Here is a 23,467-nt window from a genome sequence, read left to right on the forward strand (position 1 = left end):
GCATAAGCGAGGGATGTGAGTCTGAAGACCATGAGAATGGAGGGAGGACTGTATACTTATGTATAATTAAGACATTCATAGAAAATATGAAAAAAAGAAAGTAAATTAACATAAACAATCTTTAGTTAACATATATCTAAAACAGGGGTAGGCAATCTGTGGCCCGCGGGCCGGATGCAGCCCAGCAAGGCCTTGGGACCGGCCCCAGCCCAGTCCTGCCACCGATTGCCGCCGGGGCCTTTGGCATCTCGCGCGAGGGGCATGGTGGGGCAATTGTCTATAGAAGCCTCAGAAACATGCATTTATCTTAACATTTTTAAAAAAAATCAGCAATTTTTTCGCATGTCCTCCATTTTGTATTTAAAAAGTGCCCTCCATTTGAAAATTTTGTCCTACATTTGTCCCGGTTTATTTAATTATTTGATTTTTTAAAAATTATTTAATTATTTATTTTTCGCCCCCCCCCCCCCCCCCAGTTGTCTGAGGGACAGCAACCCGGCCCCCGGCTCAAAAGGGTTGCCTACCCCTGATCTAAAACATATATTTGCTATACTCCATTTCTCTCCCTCCCCCCTCCGTTAACATAACTCTATTCTGTTCCTTTCTATCCAAAAATCTCTTACCCACTTATTTCCTTCTAGTTTCTCTCTCATTACTCCCTCATCCTTCTCCTATATCTTCCTTCTATCTCTACTCCTTCTCTCTTTCTACCTATGACATACACATACTTTCAGTTACTTTCTCTTGCCTTCTACAATGTATTAAATCTTCTGGTATCTATCCTCAGTCTTCCAATCCTTCCATCTCATTAGTAACAACAACGACAACCAAACAAAAAAAGAAAAGAAAAGAAAAAAGAAAAACAACACAACAACCTTCATTCCTTCTTAACCTTCCTTCCTAAATATTATTTCACCACATTCATTCCATAGCTTCTTCCTATTCTTTTAAACCATTAAATCTTTGAATACTTTTTCAAACCTAAGAAGAAAACATGGATTAAAATTTAAAAAGTTGAAATTAGGGAGTGTCTGTTTCTGATTCATGAATGACTTCCATCTTGCTTATATGATGTGTATTATAACTGTTACATCACAAAACATGGTTTGCCCAAATAGATACTGAGTAAAAATCTGTAATAGGTATGATTACTAGAGTTTTGGATTTTTAAAACTTGTCTAAAATATTTTTGGATCCACATTTAAAGTAAATACTGATATTTTTCCTGTTATTTTTTCCTTGTTCGCTACCTCGATTTTCATTATGACTCAGTGATTTCTTCTTTATTGCTACAGTTGTGAGACTGCTATTTTAAAGAGAAGGTTTAGCTCTTTGAACGGGAATGCAGTAGTAGAGTTGAAACTCAGGCTCTGTACTGAATGGTGTGAGTGTCTGCCAATACTTTTATTTATTCTCATGACTCATTCTTCTTCATTTTTGCTAAAGTAGCTGTGAATATTTTTAGAAATGCTGAATTGTACAATTTGAACTTAGACTTTTAGACATCTTAGCATTTTCCTTCCAAACTTCAGGATGCATTTGTATGCAGCAGATCACTCCCTGCATAAGTTACTAATAGTAGTCTTTTATGTCTTGACTGGTCTTCTGTGATGTGTTTTCTTGACCTTACTTTTTCTAGTGCTAGTGCATATTCCCTTATGTTGCTTCATTATTACTGTATATACAGTGGTACCCCGGGATACGAATGCGCCGGGTTACGAATTTTTCGGGATACGAAAAAATCCCATAGGGATTTATTGCTTCGGCTTACGAAGGTTTCTTCGGGTTACGAAAAAACCGCGGCGCTATTTTCCGCCACCGGAGGGCAGCAGAGAGCTATTTTTCCATTAGCGCCTATGGGAATTCGGCTTACGAAGGTATTTCGGGTTACGAAATTAACCGCGGAACGAATTAATTTCGTAACCCGGGGTACCACTGTACTCATGTATAAGTCTAAAGATTTTAGTCAAAAAATTTATCCCAAAAACCTAGGTCGACTTATACACAGATCAGTGTAAGTACTGTACTTTAACTCGTGTGCGTGTGTGATATGGAGCTATCCCCTTTCTCTGAATAAAAGGCAAGAGCTTAGTCCATCCTGGGAGCACCAAAAAGAAGCATGGATCTGCTCTAATTCTTTCATCCATCCAGCATTTAGGATAAGCATAAACAGTTATGTCTGCCAGAATTTTCTAAGTTCTTTGGCATCATTTTCGTTTGTAACAACAACAAACGAGCAGCAGGCTTACACTTAGACAGACTGAACAAAAGGGGAACAACAAGAGATCTGTGTAATAACTAGACTATTTCTATTCACAAAATATATATATCAAGGTACATAATTACAAGAGACATCAATGATAGCCAATATATATCTGAAGAGTGGAGTGGTAACAGTCCATATGAACAATGTTGCTGATTTTAGCAGTGAAAGTGGTTCTACTGCTGCAACATAATATTAAAGTCCAAAATCTAAAAAGCAATAATAATGGATGATGTTTGGAGCAAATGAACTTGAAGTTGGAACTGATAATATTGGCTGGTAGCAGGGTCCTTATGGGTTGAATTCAAATGGGACGGCTACCTCCGGAGTCCTGTGTGGCCGTTTCGACTCACCAAGGTCTTCATCAGCATATTAATTTCATAATCGGATTAATATAGTACATTGTGTGTTCCATACTTCTAAATGCACAAGGTTGACAATCAAAGATACATTAATTACCATCAGTAACATAATACACAATAAAATATAATATAATTGACAAACAAAATAGAATCATTATATCTTACCCACACCATTAAACAGCTTGGCTTGACTGATAAGAAGAATGCTGGTACAAGTTCACAGGAATAGTAAGTCATAATATACTCTACCTCAGCAATAGGCTGCAGGTGATAGAATGATGCATTGAATTCTCTTAAAGATATATCCTCTAGAGACATACTATCCTACATGTCCCATAAAGTAAGCCCAAACCATGGCTGAATGCATAATAACACTTATAATAATTGAAAGGTACCTAACAACTCTGACTCATTCTAAATACATTATGAGCATAATATAGCTCTATATAATCTGCCTGGTCTCCTTCCCATATCCATATCTGTCTCTGATATGTACAATATTAACCAATATATACAATTTCATAAAAAAGAACTTAAATCCAACCGATCGTTTAAACCCTTGGGTATGTTTGATGACAACTTATGAATCCAAAAAGATTCTCTTTGTAGGAGTTTAGTGTGTTTGTTACCACTATAAAAAGTACCAAACTTGACTTGTTCAATTACAAAGAATTTTAAGGATTCTGGAGAGTGATGTAATTGTGACCAATGTGTGACAAATGAGGTATCTAAACTTTTATTTCGGATGGTACTTTTATGTTCCGATATTCTAATTCTTAGAGGTCTTGAAGTTTGTCCTACATATATCTTCTGACAAGGGCATAAAATCACATAAATGACATTCAGGGAGTTACAATTAGTGAATGAGTTTAATTCATAACATTCCTTTGATATGGGATGGATAAAGGATTTTATGTTTAAAGATTGTTTGCAACAGCTGCAATGGCCACATCTGTGATGTCCTCTTATATGAGAAAGCTCTTGAGCATGTTCATAAAAATCTGTATGCACTAAAGAGTCCTTGAGATTTCTAGTTCTCCGAAAAGTTATAATGGGTGCCTGTGCACAGCCTGGAATGTTCTGAACTATATGCCAATGTTTTTGTATAATATGTTTGATATGATGAGCAGCATGAGTGAAGGTGAAGGATCCTATAATCCTGTTCTCAGTTGTACTATTGGAAGGGAGAAATAATGTGGAGCGATCTTTGAGGGAAGCTCTGTATCTAGCATGTTGTACTATATGAGGAGGAAAAGCTCTATCCTGTAATTCTAATTGATACTGATCAGCTGCCTTTTCATAATGAGTGTTGATGGAAGAATTTCTTTTTAATCTTAGGAATTGAGAATATGGTAAGTTTTTTTTTCAGATGGTGAGGGTGACAACTGGAAAAATGTAGCATGGAATTACGGTCCGTGGGCTTGTAAAAATTACGGACTCCAATCTTATGATTATGAATGTAAACTTCTACATCTAAAAAAGAAATATGCTGGGTGTTGGACTGGCATGAAAATTTAATATGTTGGCTTACAGAATTCATCCAGGTGAAAAAGTTCTCAACTTTAGATCTATCAGAAAATATGACAAAAATGTCATCAATATTTCTTCCATAATATTGTAAATATTTATGAAAAGGATTCTTATCTGGATTAGTAATATATGTAGATTCTAAATGAGCCATGTATAAATTGGCAATACTTGGAGCTGCTGGGCTACCCATCGCTACCCCTTTAATTTGAAGGAAAAATTGAGTGTTAAATCTGAAATAGTTCTTTTCTAAAATAATATCCAGAATATCCAATAAGAAATGAATGGGAGTTTTTTTCACATTTTTAGAGTGCAGATAAAGTTCTACAACATCTCTGGCTTCAGCATGGGGAATGGAAGTGTATAAAGAATTTACATCCAAGGTGACCAAACATCCCTCATGATTAATCTCTGTGTTCTCTATACTCTGTATGAAATGACGGGTATCTTTAATATAAGAAGGTGCTTCAATTACTAATGGTGCCAGGAATGAATCCAAATATTGGGATAAAGGTTCCAAAAGGGACCCTGACCCTGAAATGATAGGTCTACCTGGTGGAGGAAAACCTTCCTTATGAATTTTAGGTAATACATAGAAAATAGGAATACGGGGATATTCCTGTATCAAAAATGATGCTGTAGAGGAATCTATGTATCCCAACAATTCTGCTTCTTGTATTAAAATTTTAATTACAAATTTAATAGAGCTAGTGGGGTCTTTGTCCAAAGCTTGGTAACTGATGTGATCATTAAGTTGACGAAGTACTTCTTGTAAGTAGTCCTTTTTATCCAAGAGTACTATGGTTCCCCCTTTGTCAGCTGGCTTGATTACTATCTCCTGTTTCGAGGCTAACCTTTGTAAGGTGCAATGTTCCTGATAACTTAAATTGTACAGTGGTGCCTCGGGTTACGAAATTAATTCGTTCCGCGGCTAATTTCGTAACCCGAAAAACCTTCGTAACCCGAATTGCCATAGGCGCTAATGGGGAAAAAAGCCGCGGCTCTGCCGCGGCTCCATTTAAACAGCGCCGGCGTTTTTTCGTAACCCGAAAAAACGTTCGTAACCCGAAACAATAAATCCCTATGGGATTTTTTCGTATCCCGAAAAATTCGTAAGCTGGGTAATTCGTATCCCGAGGTACCACTGTACCATGGTTTCCTTAAAGAAGCCTCTAATTTTTCAACATCTCTTAATACTACCTCCTCAAAGGTAGCTATATTGTGATTGCACACAGGGGGAATGAACTTGGAAGCTGTCTAATGATGTCAACTGATGGATCTCATCCGGCAGGTCGTTCCAGAGTTTGGGGGCGACAGCAGAAAACGCCCTCTGGGAGATCGCCACAAGCGTAGATTTTAGAGGCTGCAGTAAGTTCCTCCCAGAGGACCGGAGAGTGCGGGGAGGATTATACGGGAGGAGGCGGTCCCTGAGATAGCTTGGACCCAAGCCATTTAGGGCTTTAAAGGTAATAACCAACACCTTGTACTGGGCCCGGAAGCTAATAGGCAGCCAGTGGAGGAACCTCAGATCCGGAGTAATGTAGTAAACAGAGCCTGCTTTTGAGAATGAATTGCCCAACTTCTATCAACCTCTGATGTTCCTAATCGCTATAGAACAAGCATATGAAAATAGAGGAGAGTTTCCATTACTCTTCAAAAACAAAAACAAACTTTGCCTACCTACCTCTTAGCCTGTCTTCCAGGTTATTTCTGGGCTAAAGGGAGCATATGATCGACCTGAAGAATAAACTAATAGTTATGTCACTCTCTCTACCTTGCTCCAGGACTCCTTACCAGCTGTCCTCCCTGCTAACTAGTATTCTATATGTGGTATACCTTTCCAAATTACAGTCTTGTGTCCTTGCACATTGCTGATACATTTGCTTTCTTTCTCATTGTATTATAACTGTAAACAGTGCAGTTTTTTTTTTCTGGTTTCCAGACTAGGTGTCTTCCTTTTCTCCTGTGTTCTAGGATGGTTTTGTGTCATGCTGTTCATCTCTGCACACGTACACCCTGAATGTAGTGATAGTTTGTACTTAATTCACTTCATCTGTCCCCACTTCTTTTAACTCGCATATAAACCTGTTTTTTTCTCACCTGAACTCTCTTATTTCCTGTCCATTACTGCTCTCCCTCACTCTTTTTCCTATTTGTTTTCTCAATACAGTTCCTTTTTACTGTAGCTGTTTTTCACTTCAATAGACTAATTCTAATAAGATTTTTGTTTTTTGTGGAATTAATCTGTTTCTATTTACTGTATATACACATGTATAAGTCTAGACATTTTAGTCATCATTTGACCCAAAAAAACCTAAGTCGACTTATCCACGTAAGTACTGTATTTTAACTCCCATTTAAAGAGGAACCATCCCCTGGTGAAAAGCAAGAGCGTAATCTGTCCTGGAAGCACTGGCCTCCTTCTATTCTCGCATCCAGCCACCATTTAGTGTTAGCAAAACAATTATGCCTGCTGGAATTTTGTAAGTTCTTTTGCATTGTTTTCCTTTAAATCCTTTGCCCCTAAGTTTTATCCTCAACTTATCGACTGGTCATTTCAGAATTTGTAAATTTAGCCCAAAAACCTGTCCTTGACTTATACCTGAAGTTGACTTGTAGTCAAATAGATACGGTATTTATTGATCCAATTATAAGTTGTCCTGTAACAGTTGGTGTGCAAGGTAAAAAACAACATTATCTCAAACCAGGTCAAAGTAAGATACTAAATCACAAATTATTTTAAAATCTAGGTACTGTATACCATTTATCTAACTTCTATTAAAGCAAATCTTGATGTTCCTGGTATCTCTTGGGATCGTGGTATATATCCTTTTCTTAACATCCCATGGAGTGTTAGATAAACAAGATGAATGTCTAGTTGTTCCAATTTTATTACTGGAAACAGATCCATTGTTGCAGACAGACTGTTGATTAGGACTTATAATGGGAAGCAGATCTTATTCTGTTAAAACGGTTAAACTCTCTACTAATTTGTTTCTAGACACAGTTCAAAGTGCTTCTTGTGACCTATACAGCCTTACGTAGGCGGGATACACACCGCCATTTAGTACGTATAGGATACGTACTAGGGTTAGGAAGGGGCGGTGCTTCCGCACCCCCTAACCCTAGTACGTATTCTATACGTACAAGATGGCGGCGCACCTTCTACATGGGCGCCGCCATCTTTACGTACTGGACGCACAGCGTCCAGACGTGTCGCGGCGCCTATGACATCGCGAGTCCGCGCCAGGCGCCTCGCGACGTCATAGAGGCGCCGCAAGAAGAAGCTCCGAAATGGAGCTTCTTTTTTGCTCCGCGCGGGAGTCGCGCGGTTTGGCTGCTGTGGCTCCCGCGCGGAGCAAATGGCGGCGGCGGGGGAGCGCCGCAAAGCGGCGGTCTGTATCCCGCCATGATTTGTATGAAACACCATTTTCTCCCATACAAGCTTACTGAGAATTTTATATATGCAGAACCAGGTTTTGGTCTTTATTTCCACATATTTTCATTTGTGAAGCTAGTTTATGAATCCTGCCTTGCTTTTAACTGTAGTTTGTCATTATGCCTCAATCCAGAATCCTGACAGATGTCTGTCTTTGCCTGGTCCAGATATTTTGCCAAGTCATAGAAATGTAAGGCAAGATTAGTTTTAAAAGTTTCTCAGGCTATGTGCTTGCTTTTCTCATGGAATTCCTTATATCCTTTTCCCTATAGTAATAATCTTCTTTCCATACCCACTTTATTCCTTCTCTATAGTTATGTCCACACCCAAATGCCCATGCTTAGTGCTCCTGCTTTATACAGCAAGAACATTTTTGAGGGGCCTGCATGAACCTTAGTAACATCTACCCAGGACTGCATGCTAAATACACAGGTTTAATCTAAGCAGACATCCCTGACTATTATACCCACACACTGTAAAATCATGCATCATCAAAGTAAATAAAATATTTATTGTTTATTGATTACTAATCTGCTTTCATTGTTGGAGTGTTCTCAAATCTCTGTTACTGGTTATGGTCTCAAAACATAGAACTAGCATCAGTTAAGTAGTTGCCACAACACTGAGCAAAGAACTGGCCCAGAGAGCTATAACTCTTGCTTTCAACAGCAGGAGTGGGGAAAGTGTGGCCCACAGGGTACATGCCACCTCAAAGATTGCTTTTGAGGCTCCCAAAGGCAACCTCCCCAATTTTGTATGGTAAATATTTTGATTTTTTTAATTTTATTTTTTTAAACAAAATCTCCCACCCTATTGTGTGGAGGATAATCAGTTGTGTTTTTGAAGGTGAATGAAGGGGCCTTTATTCAAACATGAAGTAAGCTAGACATTGATTTAAAACATTCCTAAAAGATACCAGAACATGGCAAAAGTGCCCCTTTCCATGACTGTTACAGGGAGTAGAGACAGGATTGGTTGAAAAAGTTCTAAAAAGTGATGCTTAAATACCTTCCATGTTTCCATGGTGGTGTAGTGTGGTTCTCCAGCCTCCTGCAATTGCCCACCCCAACCTACAGCATGTGACCACCACTATCTGGGAGAGTTAAATCAATCTTAAGAATGTCCTTTGCTAAGACACCGTAATGGGCTAATAATATACTGGAAGAGTCAGAAACCCAGGCATGGTTTTTCGGCTTGTGGTGACAGCTGGCTAAGATCTCCAAGGAGAGTTCTATGCCCTACTTTGACAAGCCAGTGGTAACAGCTAGGGACATGATGAAGAGGTTGGGTGAATGTTTGAGTGTAACAAAGGTCAAGTACTGTGCACTCTTGTCCAACTGGCAAACCTAAGGCACGCGTGCCAGAGGTGGCACTCAGAGCCCTCCCTGTGGGCACATGTGCTGTCGCCCCAGCACAGAGTTTGCCAGAGTTTGTTACTAGAAAGCCAGAGGAACACGACACTTTCCCTGGAAAGGCGGTATATAAATAAAATTTTATTATTATTATTAAATAAGTGGGTTTTGGGTTGCAGTTTGGGCACTCGGTCTCTAAAAGGTTTACCATCACTGAACTAGAAGTTTGCTTGGATGACAAAAATGCAGATGTACAAATTTATAAACATTTCTGTGTTTTTCCTGTTGCATCCCTAACTGTTCATGGCATTGTGTATTAGGTTTCTTTCTATCTTGAAGGAGGATTTATTTACTGAATCAAATTAATGTTAGACATAGACGTTGTAGTGACTACAGTATACTGAGGTTATTTGGTTCCTGCATGTTTCCTGATAAGCAGGTTTGTCTCAATCTTGGAAAACAGATTTTTTTAAAACTGCATTTTATCATCTGTCAGAAGGTAAGAAAAGAGACAAAAGGGGCGGGCGGCAGGGGGCGATTTCAGACAGTATGCTTAAATCCAATATATGTAGTTGTTCACTGATCATGTAGACTGAGTCATTTGCACCAAAGTTATTGTAAAGTGAGGACAGTGAACTAAGCTTCTCTTCTCTTTGTGTACTTCTTGATAGCATTCAGTTGCCCAGGAATTATATTCTCTAATTAATTAGTTCCCCTCTCCCTATATATGTGGAAGTGATTTGCGGATAGAGATAGTAGTATTAAAGTATTATGATAACAACGGAAGAGGACATAACGTAGTGTTCACATAAACCAGTTACATTAATTTGAGGATTTAGAATAAATGTCTCATGTTTATGGTATAGTTGCATTGAGTAAAGCTCAGGTATTCTGCTTTAAAAGGTATCCAGACTGTCTTTACCCAAATCTACAGGCCCTTTGGAAATATAGATTGGGAGTATGAAATAGCAGAAAAAGATAGGTCTGGGGAAAGCAGACTTTCCCTCATGTAAGTTTTGCATAGACTACTTCCTGAATGCTATGGAGAAAGGTTGTTGGGCCACATGAAATTCAGCCATATATATTGTAGATTGTCAGTTAATTGGAAGCTGATTTATGGTGCTTAAAATATAATTGTGTGTGTGACCATTTTCTTGAAAAAGGCAGTGAATGGCAGCCTGAGCATTCTATAAGATGTGGCAAATATTAAAGGAGGCTGACTGTCCATTTTATGAAGTTCACAATTTTATGTGTTCCATGATTTGATAGGGGTTCTGTTAGGCAAGGAGTAATTGGAGATGTTTTGCCATAGCCTTCCTCTGAAATATAATGGACAGCACTTGGTATTTTTTGATGGTCCCACTTCCAAATACTAACCAGGTCTCAACCTGTGTAGCTTCTAAAATCATTTGGGATTGGGTGCTTTCTGAGTGTTTAGGCCCATAATTCCCCCCCCCCCCCCGAGTCTATCTTTATTTTGACCCGTAGCAGCTTTATTTTGGCTTGTCTGTTCGGGCCCTAAGAAACAAATAAAAATGTCTTTGTTTTAGACCATACTTATTAAATGGTGAGGGTCAGTAAGGAGTGGAGCTTATACAGTACCTACACATTTTTTGTTCATATTGCTCATTTACCAGGAATTCATTGAATGGGTCTAGTGTAAATATATCTATGCTTCCTGTTGATACATTTATGATATAGTGGGTTACTTCTCATATATCTGGACACTGTGTACAGTAAGTCCTTGTACAATATTTCTCAACCTTTTAAACACGGTTCTTTTTGAGACATAGAAATCACAAGCGCTTCTGCCTCCCTAAAATTGTATTCAAAATAATCATAATGTTGATTGGGAGAGGTGTTTGAGGGTTGCCTTCCTCACACTTAAGACTTTGTGGGGAAAACTTCAAAGGAGTGTATAATAACAACATCCAAAAAATAAATAAAACAAAACTCTACATTACAGATTAATTCAGTAATGAAGAAAATAAAGAAAAGATAGAATCGTAGAGTTGGAAGAGACTACAAGGGCCATCCAGTCCAGCTCCAATTTGCCATGCCAGGAACACATTATTTAAAGCACCCCCAACAGATAGCCATCCAGCCTCTGTTTAAAAATCTCCAAAGAAGGAGAGTCCACCACATCCGAAGCAGCTTGCTCCACTGTTGAACAGCTCTTACTGTCAGAAAACTCTTCCTAATGTTGCTGTGAAATCTCATTTCCTGTAGTTTCAGTCTGTTGCTCTGGGTCTTATTCTCTGAGGTTTCAGAAAACAAACTTGCTCCATCTTTAGTATGACATCCTTTCAAATATTTAAACATGGATATCATATCAACTTCTTAACCTTCTCTTCTCCAGGCTAAACATACCCAGCTCCCTAAGGAGATTGTTGTTCTATACTACACTTTTAATAGCGTTGCCATTCCACTTTAACTGTGGCTGTTTCCTATTGCATTCTGGGGTTTGTAGTTCAGTGAGGCCTCTGTCTGAATATTTTTAATGTTTCTCCATAAACTGCAAATCCCAGAATGCAACAGGAGGCAGCCAGAGCAATTAAAGTGGAATAGCAGTGATATAAGAGTGTAGTGCGATAATCTCCTATATCTGTCTTCATAGAGCATGGTTTCCAGACCTTTCACCATTTTGGTCTCCCTGCTCTGGACACGCTCCAGCTTGTCAGCATCCTTTTTTAAATTGTGGTGCCCATAACTGGATAGTTCTGGGCCAAAGCAGAATAGAGTGATGCTCTTACATCCCCCTATCTAGATGCTATACAGTGGACCCTTGTTATCCGCTGAGGTTTGGTTCCAGGATAACAAAATCCGTGGATGCTCAAATCCCATTAAATACACTGACATAGTAAAAATGGTGTCCATTATATAAAATGGCAAAATCAAGATTTGGTTTTTGAAATTTATATATATTAAAATATTTTCAAACAGTGGAGGCTTGAATCTGTGGATAAAAAATCCATGATAAATAAAAAAATAAAATATTTATTTATATCCTGCCTCTTCCCTTTTGGGGGATCAGAGGGCTAACTGTACTTTTGTTGATAATAAAATAATGTCCTGTACTGTTCATGATAGGATGATGCAATAAGTTTCATATGAAGAATGCAACCAGATACACTCCCTGAGTGGGGCACACTCCACTGGTTGAGTATCACCACTCTTCTGAAACAGTTCTCTGCTTCCTCCTCCCCGGGCAGAAGACTTGAAAATTTCTGGGCAGGGGGTTATGTAAAGTATTAACATTTTGCTTTGGGTCAAAATGGCCTCATGTCATGTTATACATTTTAAAAAGCCAAGTCTCTCCCCCCCCCCCGTAGTTTTATTTATAATTTAAATTATACAGTTGCCCCCCTGCATCCATGGATTCAAGCATCCACGGCCTCAAAATATTTTTAAAAAGTCAATTCCAAAAAGCAAACCTAGATTTTGCCATTTTATATAAGGAACACCATTTTACTGTGCCATGATAGCCGTGGGTTTGTGTGTCCTGGAACCAATCCTCAATGGATACCAAGAGCCCACTGCATCTACATCTGAGCAGCTCTTGTGTATTCTTTCAAGTAGCAGAAGCAGTATTTAATCCAGTGCTGCTTTCTGCATTGTTAGTGCTGCCCACTTCTCCCTACTGAGTTGTTGCAGTGCTACTGTTTTAATGCTCAGTGGAAGCATGCATGTCGGTGTAGTAGCGGCACAAAAAGGCCTGTGGGGAGAGAATGCAATGGTTTTTTAACGTAGCATAATACCTAGCAGTTCGGGAGGCTTTTTTGAAAGGAAGTGGGACAGAGCTCTGTGGCTCTGTCCTAATTTCCTGTCAGTGTGATTTGAATGACTAGGGACTAAACTAAGTACTGTACTAAAATTTAAACAGTCCCTTTACAGCTTACTCCAGACCAAACTACAGGATACTGGGGAGTGGGAATGAGACAACGTATTCAGACGTAAAGTACATTTTATTGATTTCCAGATGGTGTGAGCAAATTGGATTCTGCAAAATACAATGCAGAAAGGCATTTTAAAATTTCTTTTAAAGCTTCTGCATTTAATTATAAAATATGGCAAATGTGAAAAGGAAGAACAATCAATGGGAGAGCAATTACAAAAGAAAGGAGAGATTAAGAGAAGGAATTGAGATTTGATACAGAGAATATGAATGGCTGAATATGTGTATAGCTAATAAAACTCTTGGCATTGTCCTGCAGTAAGTGTGACCACTTAATGTCTATAAATCATGAGAGTAAAGTTAATTACGTATGGCCCAAAATAGCTCTTACTCATGTATTCAAGACTTGTTGATTTATAGCACATACTATCTGAATCTCAATAAATTCTAGAAATGGATGGTATATTAAAAGTAATGGTCAAAGCATAAATGTCTTAAAGAAGTTTCTCAGCAATGCCTTTTCATAATATCATGAATTAAAATATACTCTTATAGTGTTGAAACCCTTAACTTCTTTTCAGTGATTTGAATTGTGGTATTTGTACTTAAAAGAAAAGCTATTCCATAAATATCTTTTTGCAGTAGGGTTGCTCTTTAAAAAAGTGAGATGGAGATAAGAAAAAACTGTACAAAATTGGATGAGTTTTGCTTCCCAACTTCTATGGCTGATAGCCTTATTCAATAGCAAAGTAGGGCTTAAATGGAAAACTGTCTTTTCATTGAGGTGGTCAGCTGAAATTTTTTAAAAAATAAATCCATCATTATTTATATATGCATTACCCAACAGCACTTTTGAAGAAATCAGTACAGAATGTGCATTAGGGGACAACTGTGACAACAGAACACATCATTCTCTTTCAATCTCAATTTCTTTTTTTTAAAAAAGAGAGATAACGTTAATCCTGCACTTACATGATTGTTTCATAATGTGACCAAGGGGAAAAAAGCACTATGCAGGGTATGTACAGAATTCTGGTGGCTCCATGTCTTGAAAGATGCACGTTTTGGTTTATCAGTAAGTCCTGAAACTGGGCTGTTATTTATACTGTACAATTAAAAAAATGTAGTAACAGATACCATTGATTCTGATGGAGTCCAGAAGTATAGGTTTAAAATAATTTTATTAATATTAATAGCTAGATATTGGGAAATTAATTTAGGAAAGAAAATTTATTTAATATGCTGTCATATTAATTAACCTTATCTCTCTTTTTTTAAAAAAAGAAATTGAGATTTAAAGAGAATGATGTGTTCTGTTGGCACAGTTGCCCCCTAGTGCACATTCTGTACTGATTTCTTCAAAAGTGCTGTTTGGGTAATTTCTTTCCCCAACCTGATATTCTTCAGATGTACTAAGCTACAAATTATACAATCTGATGGCATTTGTAGTACAGTCTCTCTGGAAATGGTCAGTTGAGGAAGACTACCCTACAGGACTGGATCTAACAAAATCTTCAATTAACCTTTTTCAGTTATTTACATCTCTTTTGTTTTCAATGTCACCCTCCCGCATAATTTTATATATAGTTCATTCACATTTCAAAAACAACTATTTCATTGCTATCTTCTGAGTGTTTCTGACCACATGCAGAACAGATTTCGGCTGTTCAGTAACTCCTTCAATAATCACTAAGCATTAAAAAAAACACGGTGTGCAAAGATTATCAGCCCTGGTGGCGCAGTGGTTAAATGGCGGTACTGCAGCCACTCACTCAAAATCATAAGGTTGTGAGTTCAATACCAGCCAGGGCTCAAGCTCGACTCAGGCTTGCATTCTTCCAAGGTCGCTAAAATCAGTACCCAGCTTGTTGGGGGCAATTATGCTTAGAGACTATTTAGTTCAGTATGAAGTGGTATATAAATGAAATTGATTGCTATTGCTATGTTAAACATACAGGGGCAGGCTCCCAAGTTCAGTCCCTGCCACCTTGATTTCTAACAACTCTATTGCTCCAACCATCCTGTTCCTCTTGAGATGCTTCCCTGCAATGAATATGGAGGATAGTGAATATTTATTGCAACACAAAAGTAGAGAGTGTTATTAACCAAACAGATTTACTAACTGAACTTTTCTTGAGGGGAGGAAGGGTTTAACATGTTTTTCCAATTCTGATAGTGAGTCCCGTTAACCAACAGACCAACTTGCTGAACCTCATTGGAGGGAGGTTTAATTAAATTATCACACAATGAATTAATTTTAACTGGTTATTTCCAGGCTCTGGACACTGAAGAAATATATCTTTGGGATAAATAGTTGTGTTTATTCTTGTGACATTGATATGTACATACTGCTTTTTGACTGGTCACTATTAATGTAATACAGAATCACAGAATTGTAAGAGTTCGAAGTAATCACAAGGTCATCCAAACCCTTGACTCGCAGGAATACAGAATCAAAGCACTCCCGACAGGTGACCATCTAGCCTCTAAAAACTTCCAAAGAAGGGACACCACATTCCTGAGGCAGTGTATTCCACTATTGAATAGCTCTTACTGTGAGGTCTTATCATCATGGTGTACTTCCTGATGTTTCAGTGGAATCTCTTTTCTGTACTGATTTTGATGTATGTACTGTATTGATTTTGTCTGTCTTTGCAGGTATACTAAATTGGGGTATGCTGGAAATACAGAGCCACAGTTCATCATTCCCTCATGTAAGTTTTATTTACTTATGAGCAAATGGCAGTTGTTTTTAAAGACATACATAGTAGCTCTGCACCATCACCTAATTTAAGTTCATGGTTCTAAAAATGTACCCTTCAACATTTCACTGAAATTAAACAATCTTCTGTGTGATGTGTTTTTATGGGCAATAGAAAGCTATTCAAATTCATTGAGAAAACATGTAACTTTTTCATTTTTAGAAGTTTAGTTAATAAACAGTATTAGATTTACAGTACAGGTTTAGTCTCCCTTATCTGGAATTCTGAAATCTAAAATACTCTTTTTTCATGTGTAGCTGAGATAGTGACACCTCTGCTTTCTGATGATTCACTGTACACAAACTTTGGCCCCATACAGACAGGCCAAAATAAAGCTGTTTTGGGTCATTTTGGAGGTATGCTGATTAAATTATGCATGTGTCCTAAGAGTCTTGAAGCTGCACCACAGCTGTGCTCCAGTCCTTAGGACTGGAGCGTGGCTTTGGCGTGGCTTCCGGACTCTTAAGGTACATGCATCATTTAAAGAGCATACCTCCAAAGTGACCTGAAGCAGCTTTATATTGGCTTGTCTGTATGGGACCATAGTTTCATGCACAAAACTATTAAAATTGTATAAAATTTTCAGCTATGTGTATAAGGTGTATAAAGAATCAATGAATTTTGTGTTTATATCTACAAGATATCTCATTATGTACGTATGTATATGCAAATACAGGTACTCCATAATAATAATAACAACAACAGCAAGAACAAAAGCTACCACCACCACTGAAATTCAAAACACTTTTGGTTTTAAGCTTTTCGAATAAGGGAGACTCAACCTGTAGTATGTTAATATAGTAGGGGACAGACATCAAATTTTGTGAAAAAGTTTGAAATAGGAATTAATTTCTGACTAGTTTTCAAATGGTTCTTGAAAAAGGTTTTAGAGATTCCATTGGATTATTATTATTGCTTTTTATTAAAGTCTGATTTTTTTTAAGTAACATTGTTCTGATTAGAATGTAGACCAGAGTTAATTAGACCTTGGAGATTTGTTGGTTTTCAGCCTTTTCAGTAACAGTGTTAGGTGACTGATTCATGCAATCTTGTCCTGTTAGGAAGTTTAATTTCACTGACTAGCAAATAACTGGAGCAAATACAGCAAGATTAAAAGAAGCTTAATGGAAAGAACATTAAGAGTTGGCAGGATCCAAGTTGCAATGCTTTTTTATGTATTTATTGTGAGTGCTTGCCCTGAGTTACTGATTCAGGAGCTAGCTAGCACATGCCTGTGCTTGTCTGCTCTGGATATAGGAAACCAGTTGGCACTGGACTGCTGACTTCTCGTGCCTTATATGTCTTGCATCTTTATTCTTCATAGTCCCTGTGCCTCACACAAATGTATTCTTGCACTTGCACAGAGACTTGACAGGAGTAGCTTCCAGAATCCTACCTCCTCCCCATCTGTCGTGCATTTCCAAGATGGCCAAGCGAATCCATTTTCCTCCTACATTTCTGTGAAATGTAGGCCATTCTTGGGAGGACAGTAGATTTTCTGATGTTCTTTTTTTCTCTTCAGAAAAAGACAAATTGTACAAATTTACTGTTTCAAGATGTGTAATAAGTTAATCAAATGGAACAATTTATTGCTGTTCCTTCTGTGAGGACAAATTTACAAATAGTTATTTGAACTGCAGCTAGTTGTATTTTTTTGCCTAGAAGAGAATCACCTGTAATTACTTTTCATTAAACAAATTACTGATTATTCAAATCTACCAATATAATGTTTTGTAAGACTGCTGAGAAACAAGAGAGTGGGAGCAGCACATTCAAGTGAATCCCAAGGATGCAGAAGTACAAAAACCTAAGAAGGAAAACGTATTTTCCCCACAGATATTTGTAAGGACTGAGCACTTTAAATAGCTTCTAGAAACCATGCAATGTTAGAGAGTCCACTGGAAATGAAAATAATTGAATTTTCCTGCTTGAACCTCTTCAAGTAGGGTTCTCTTGCATTTTGTCTCCAAGGTCATCTTGAGAGAGCTGAAAATTACTGAGGCCCATCAGTCACAGAATGGTACTGCAGAAGCAGATCCAATCACAAAATGAGGGCAGTTGGAGGTGGAATATGGCATGATCAGCTGATAGTTACTGATATTTTATATTGTAATCTAATCTACCAGGGGAACACATTACATGACCAAGTAGAAATAAAAAGACAGTGGAAACAGTATATGGAAGAACTATATAGAAGAGATGAAAGAGTGACAGATTCATTTGAGGAAGAGTCATTTCAAGACAAACTTCCAATTTTAGAAAGTAAAGTGGAAGTTGCACTCAGAGCATTTGGGAGAAATAAATCACTAGGAGCAGATAGCATACCATTAGAGTTGCTTCAGTCGTGAGACAGAATCTACTCTATTTCTAACTAAAATATGTCACCAAATATAGAAGATAAAAGAATGGCCCACAAATTGAACATGTGCATTCCAATCACCAAGAAAGGGAACACCAGGAATTGTAGTAACCTCAGGACTACTGCATTAATTTCCCATTCAAGCACAGTGGTACTCAAAATTCTAGAACAAAGACTTTTACCATACATGGAGTGAGGAATACCAGATGTTCAAGTGGGGTATAGCAGTGATTCTCAAACTTTTTACTCCTGTGATCCCCTTTGCATATATGTGCATATTGGATGGAGTCTGCATCAGCCTCTCACTGTATATGTATAAATTCAGATTTGCAATTTACAAAAATGTTTGTATGCATGCTGCTATTCCCCCCCCCCCACTCCCAAAAGTCTAGCTGATTGCCTGCTCTCCAAATCTCTCTCCCATGAGAGCTTTGAAAAAGCATAGCAGCCCCAAGCAAGCTGCAAGAAGTGGAGCGGCTACACACTCTGTCCAAAGAGTAGCCAGACTCACACCCAGAGGGATGGAGAATATGAGGAGAAGCAGCACCTTGGAGAGAATGCAAGACTCTATGTAGCTGTTCTTGCCTCCACATTGCTTGGGTTGCTCTTGCTGTTTATTGGTGGTGATATTGCTCCCCAAACTTCCAAGTTGCATGAGCTAGCGCTGCCAGCAGAAGAATAATCATTCCATTCAACACTGGTTGTTGTTGCTTCCCTCTCTCTTCTCTCTCATGTTTGTTCTTCCCTGTGAATCCCCCTTGCCACTCATCAGCTCTTTCAGGTATGTCCTGGCAGCAGTGCCTCCTCCTGCCAAACACTTTTCTCCTTTGGTATGTTTGTAATTACATGTGTGTGTGTGCACTCTGAACGAGTGCTACTATTCCTTTATCTCTTTCCTACTCTTTTTCCTGAATGGACCTGAAAATATTCTTGTGCCCCCTTGGAACAACTAGCACGCCTCCTCTGGAGATCACATCCCAAAGCACGAGAACAACAAAGGTACAGAAAAGGAAGAGGCACTAGAGGTCATATTACTAACATATGTTGGATAATGGTCTTTGATTATATAGTATAGATCATGAAAAACTGTGGACCACTCTTAAAGAAATATGTGTGCAACAATATTTGATTGTCTTGATGATAGGGCAGAATGTGGAGAAATTGAATGGTTTCAGTTGACAGGGTGGTGGCAAGGCTGCATTCTACCACCCTATTTGTTTAACTTGTATACTCAATTCATCATAGGTAAAGCAGAATTAGACTTGGAGGAAGGAGATATGAAAACTGGAGGAAGGAATACAGTACAAGCAGAAAATAACAAAGACTTGGAGCATTTAATAAAACCAAGGGAGAAAGCGCAAAGGAAGGTTTACAGTTGAGCCCAGAGAGTTCAGGGAGCAAGCTGTGTGAAAAAAACAGCCCAGAAAGGGCAGCAGAGGCGTAGTCTTGGCAGGGATTAAGCAATTTAGAGGGGGAAATAGTTGTAGTTTTCACAGTTACAATGTCCAGCTTTAAGGCAGGGGTAGGCAACCTTTTTGAGCCGGGGGCCGGGTTGCTGTCCCTCAGACAACTGGGGGGGGGGGGAGCCAAAAATAAATAATTAAATAATTTATAAAAAAATTAAATAAATAAATAAACCGGGACAAATGTAGGACAAAAATTTCAAATGGTGGACACTTTTTTTTAAAAAAAAAAGTGGAGGACACACGAAAAAATTTGCTGATTTTTTAAAAAATGTTAATATAAATGCATGTTTCTGAGGCTTCTATATAGACAATTGCCCCTGTGTGCGAGAGGCCAAAGGCCCCGGCGGCAATCGGCGGCAGGACCGGGCTGGGGCCAGTCCCAAGGCCTCGCCGGGCCACATCTGGCTCGCGGGCCGCAGGTTGCCTATCCCTGCTTTAAGGCTTAGCATTCAAGAAATGTTATCCATTCTCACCTTTTCAGTGTTGAACCATTTAGATACTTATTTAAAATGTACAATTTTAATTAGTGTACGCATGCAAATTTGCCTTGGAGAGTTGTGCTGTATTCTATGTCAGGGATGATGGGAGTTGTAGCTCTTCACCTCTGGCTCTAACTCACCACCTTGTTATGCAGCGGTGCTGACCAGCTTTGATCAGTGGTTAATGCTTTTCTTCCAAAGCAGCAGAGTTTCAGAGAATAGGCTGAAGACCCTGACAAACTCTCAAAGCCTTTTCACTCTTCTTCCTGAGATGTCTCCAAACTTCTCCAGGATTCTGCTGGCTCTTGTATCTTCACTCAAGACACCAGACAACTCAGTAATCTTATATAAAAGATCTACTTTATTTTACTATATACAAATACTCTATGCCCTCTACAATCTCCAATATCTCCAAAACACTCCAACTATCCACAACTACCCACAAAATACATTGGCAAACATAGCAATTATTATAGCCATTGTTAATCACCACCCACTTAGTCAGTTTCCACCCAGTGGGCGTGTACACTCATTTTGATTGATTGTACACTTAATGAATCTCAGGTGTTTCCAATTGTACATTCTACAATTCTGTCCTTGACATTCAAGACTTCTAAATTACATTAGCTTTTTCACCTGTGTGGCTTCTTAATTGCTCTTGCTTAGTCATTGTGACTTTCACATACATGTTTTATTTCTACTACTGTATGTCCCATGTTGCATTTTCCTTAACATTCTAGCTGTGCAGTTTTTAAGACTGCACAAAGTCAACAAAGTTGCACAGTTTTGCGGTGCTGGGAGCAGGAAAGAAAGCTCCCTTAAGTTACAGCACTTTTCCCAGTGAAGTTTTTCTTTCTATCAGTTTTTCCCAAGTGGTTGGAAACACCAAATTTCAACACATTCGGAAAATTGTTGAATACCAATTCCACCCCTGCTTCTGAGTCAGAGGATGCTGCTACTGCCAGAAACCTCGTAGGAGTCTTCTCTTTCTGTGCAACTTGTCCATCCTTCTATTTTATTCATATAAATTATTTTATGCTGTTTTTTTTAGCCTGCTCAAAATAATTCACAAAATATATTTTTTAAAATGTGTAATATAGTTAACAATTAACTCTTGACCATCCCACTCTCCTTCCTTTCACCCCCCTTCCCCTTCACATGTGCCTGACTGCTTATTCCATCTGTCATCTGTTTCCTCTCTTTTCTATTCTGTTTTCCAACTTTGCATGTTCAAGTGGGAGCTGGTTCCCATCTCCCAACTCTCAGTGATGCAGATATCAGCCCATTTAAAAAGCTTCAATATGCCTGTGGTGCAAGGTGGTGAAGGAAAATGCTGCCAGTCAGATTGCAGCACCGAAGTCCGTCTGAAAGTGGCTAGAGAAGCCCTGGTGGTACTTGGACCACGCTTTGAGAAACAGGTGGAACAATACCATTCCTGTTATGGCACATTTTGTTCCAGACATCACTTATTATAGTCTCACATATGGGTGTGTATTTTTGCTGCACAAATTAGGCTTTTAAATAAAAAGTGGGAAAATAGGAGGAAAAAACCCTCAGATGTGACCAAAAGACTACCTATGCTTTTCCTTGTCTTTTTTCCCTTGAAGCACAGAAAAAAACTATTAATTATATTTCTGTTTAGTTTTTTCCCTCAATTATGCCTGCTTGAGATGGCTCAACTGGCCATTTATTAATTTAACTCCAATTCCTGAGCATTCTTACAGTTGTGAATGCATCTTGCATTACATGTAATGCTTTTTTAAAAGTTATTTTAAGCTGTCAGTGTCTTTTTCGATACCTTACTTCTAAATGTATAAATTAGTGGCTTAATCATTGTGAATGCCATATCTAATGGAGTAGGAACACCACCTTATTTGTTTTCAAAGGTTTTTATTTATGTGTAGCACAATTCCAAGTCAGCCACTTTATATTGCAGGAACAATTCCCATCTTTAAATACCATGGCAACCTGGTCCTTTTTCCTACCCAAATGTAATGTGTAGTTCATACTGTTAGAATGTACTGCTTTTCTAACAGTGTTTTTTTTCCTCTTTCATATTTCAGAGTTGCCCAATGTCTGATTTAGTGGCAGCTACATATCTTAGGCATAAAAAATGCATTAAATATCATAACTTTTTGTGTACTCAAGTAAAGAACGACTAGTCATACTAGATTTGTGATGTACTTGATCCATGAACTCATTTGTACTTTTGAATCAGATGAATGTACAGCTCTTGCCTTTGCCTGTAGTTTCTTGTATACCCCAAAATCTGGAGAATTTGGGGACTCTCTGATAGATATGTGTGGGAAGAAAAAAAAGTGAAAACCCTTTCTTCTGAAGTGGATGACTGCCATTAGGTGGAACCCACTCAGTGGTATTTTGGGCACATCAGGCCTATCAGGCAATATTCCAGCAATCTGCAATCATCTGAATACTCAGTTGGAAGATTATGCCAGTGCCCACTACAATTTAGTAGGAGTGCCCTTGAGAGATGTCAGTTGTCAGTTTGATTGTGGAATTCTGTTTCGGCTGGCACAGTGCTTACAATTACATATTTCCACAATAGTTTTGTGGAATCATGTTAAAATCTGGGAAAGAACCTGCTGAGAATACGGAATGAATTTCATCATTAAACAGTGACTTCCCCCCTTGTTCAACATCTGCACACTGTCCACTTTACAGTGCGGCCGCGTCATACGTGGCTGTCAGCATATGCTGAAAGCCGCACTGGGAAAAGGGGCGGTGTGCCCCATAAGGGGTAATGGCGTGTGTGCCCATTGTGCGCGTGCGCCACCATGTGCACAAGCCCCATTCATTTAAATGGGGCTCGAGCATGCGGGAATTCCCCTTAGGCGGGGGGTGGTGGTGGTCCAGAACGGAACCCCCACGTAAAGGAAGGGCACACTGTATTTGTTTTGATAAATGCTATTGTGCAGTGGACCCTTGTTATACACTGGGGTTTGGTTCCAAGATTCCCCATGGATAACAAAATATGTGGATGCTCAAGTCCCATTAAATATAATGACATAGCAAAATTCTGTCCTTTATAAAAATTGGAAAATCAAGGTTTGATATTTGAAATTTATACTTTTTTTGAACATTTTCAAACCGTGGATGCTTGAATCCATGTATTAAAAAAATCTGTATAAGAAGAGCCGACTGTACTGTATCTTTATTTGGACAAAGAGCAATGTTCTTAAGTGACAGCTTATTTGAATTGTTTTCTTCTCCCATTCCTTAGTAGCAAAGGTTCCCTTCAAGACTCAACAGAGGTATCTTGAGTAAAAACGAGTTGAAATTACATTAATAATCCTAAGTATTGTAATCTAATACTTCAGTTTTTCATTTATAGGATTTCTGTTTAGGCAACAAAATAAACTTAGAATTTAAAGGAGGGATTTGTGAAAGAATATATTGAGTGATAAAGGTTTATTGTAGAAAAGAAGGCCAGTGAAACTAAAGATAAGAGTCTAAAGAGGGAAGGTGTAGAGATAAAGTAACATTCCAATAATTTACTACATAGGGGGTGAGTTAAACAACTTTGATGGGACTATGGCCTGTTA

General features: G+C 38.4%; 1 protein-coding gene across 2 annotated transcripts in view; it reads left to right on the top strand.

The window, feature by feature from the left end:
* ACTR3 (actin related protein 3) overlaps nt 1–23,467 on the top strand; it is a 72,845-nt gene that overhangs the window by 20,272 nt on the left and 29,106 nt on the right. Inside the window, exons 2-3 of one of the 2 annotated variants that reach the window (XM_042464356.1) lie at nt 15,497–15,552; nt 18,913–18,958. In XM_042464356.1, coding sequence (XP_042320290.1) covers nt 15,514–15,552; nt 18,913–18,958 — 85 coding nt within the window. In that variant the 5' untranslated portion in view covers nt 15,497–15,513. The remainder of the gene's footprint in view (nt 1–15,496; nt 15,553–18,912; nt 18,959–23,467) is intronic. The other variant, XM_042464348.1, reaches the window with a different exon arrangement.

The sequence above is a fragment of the Sceloporus undulatus genome, chromosome 1 (genome assembly GCF_019175285.1).
Source record: "Sceloporus undulatus isolate JIND9_A2432 ecotype Alabama chromosome 1, SceUnd_v1.1, whole genome shotgun sequence".
NCBI classification, from domain to species: domain Eukaryota; kingdom Metazoa; phylum Chordata; class Lepidosauria; order Squamata; family Phrynosomatidae; genus Sceloporus; species Sceloporus undulatus.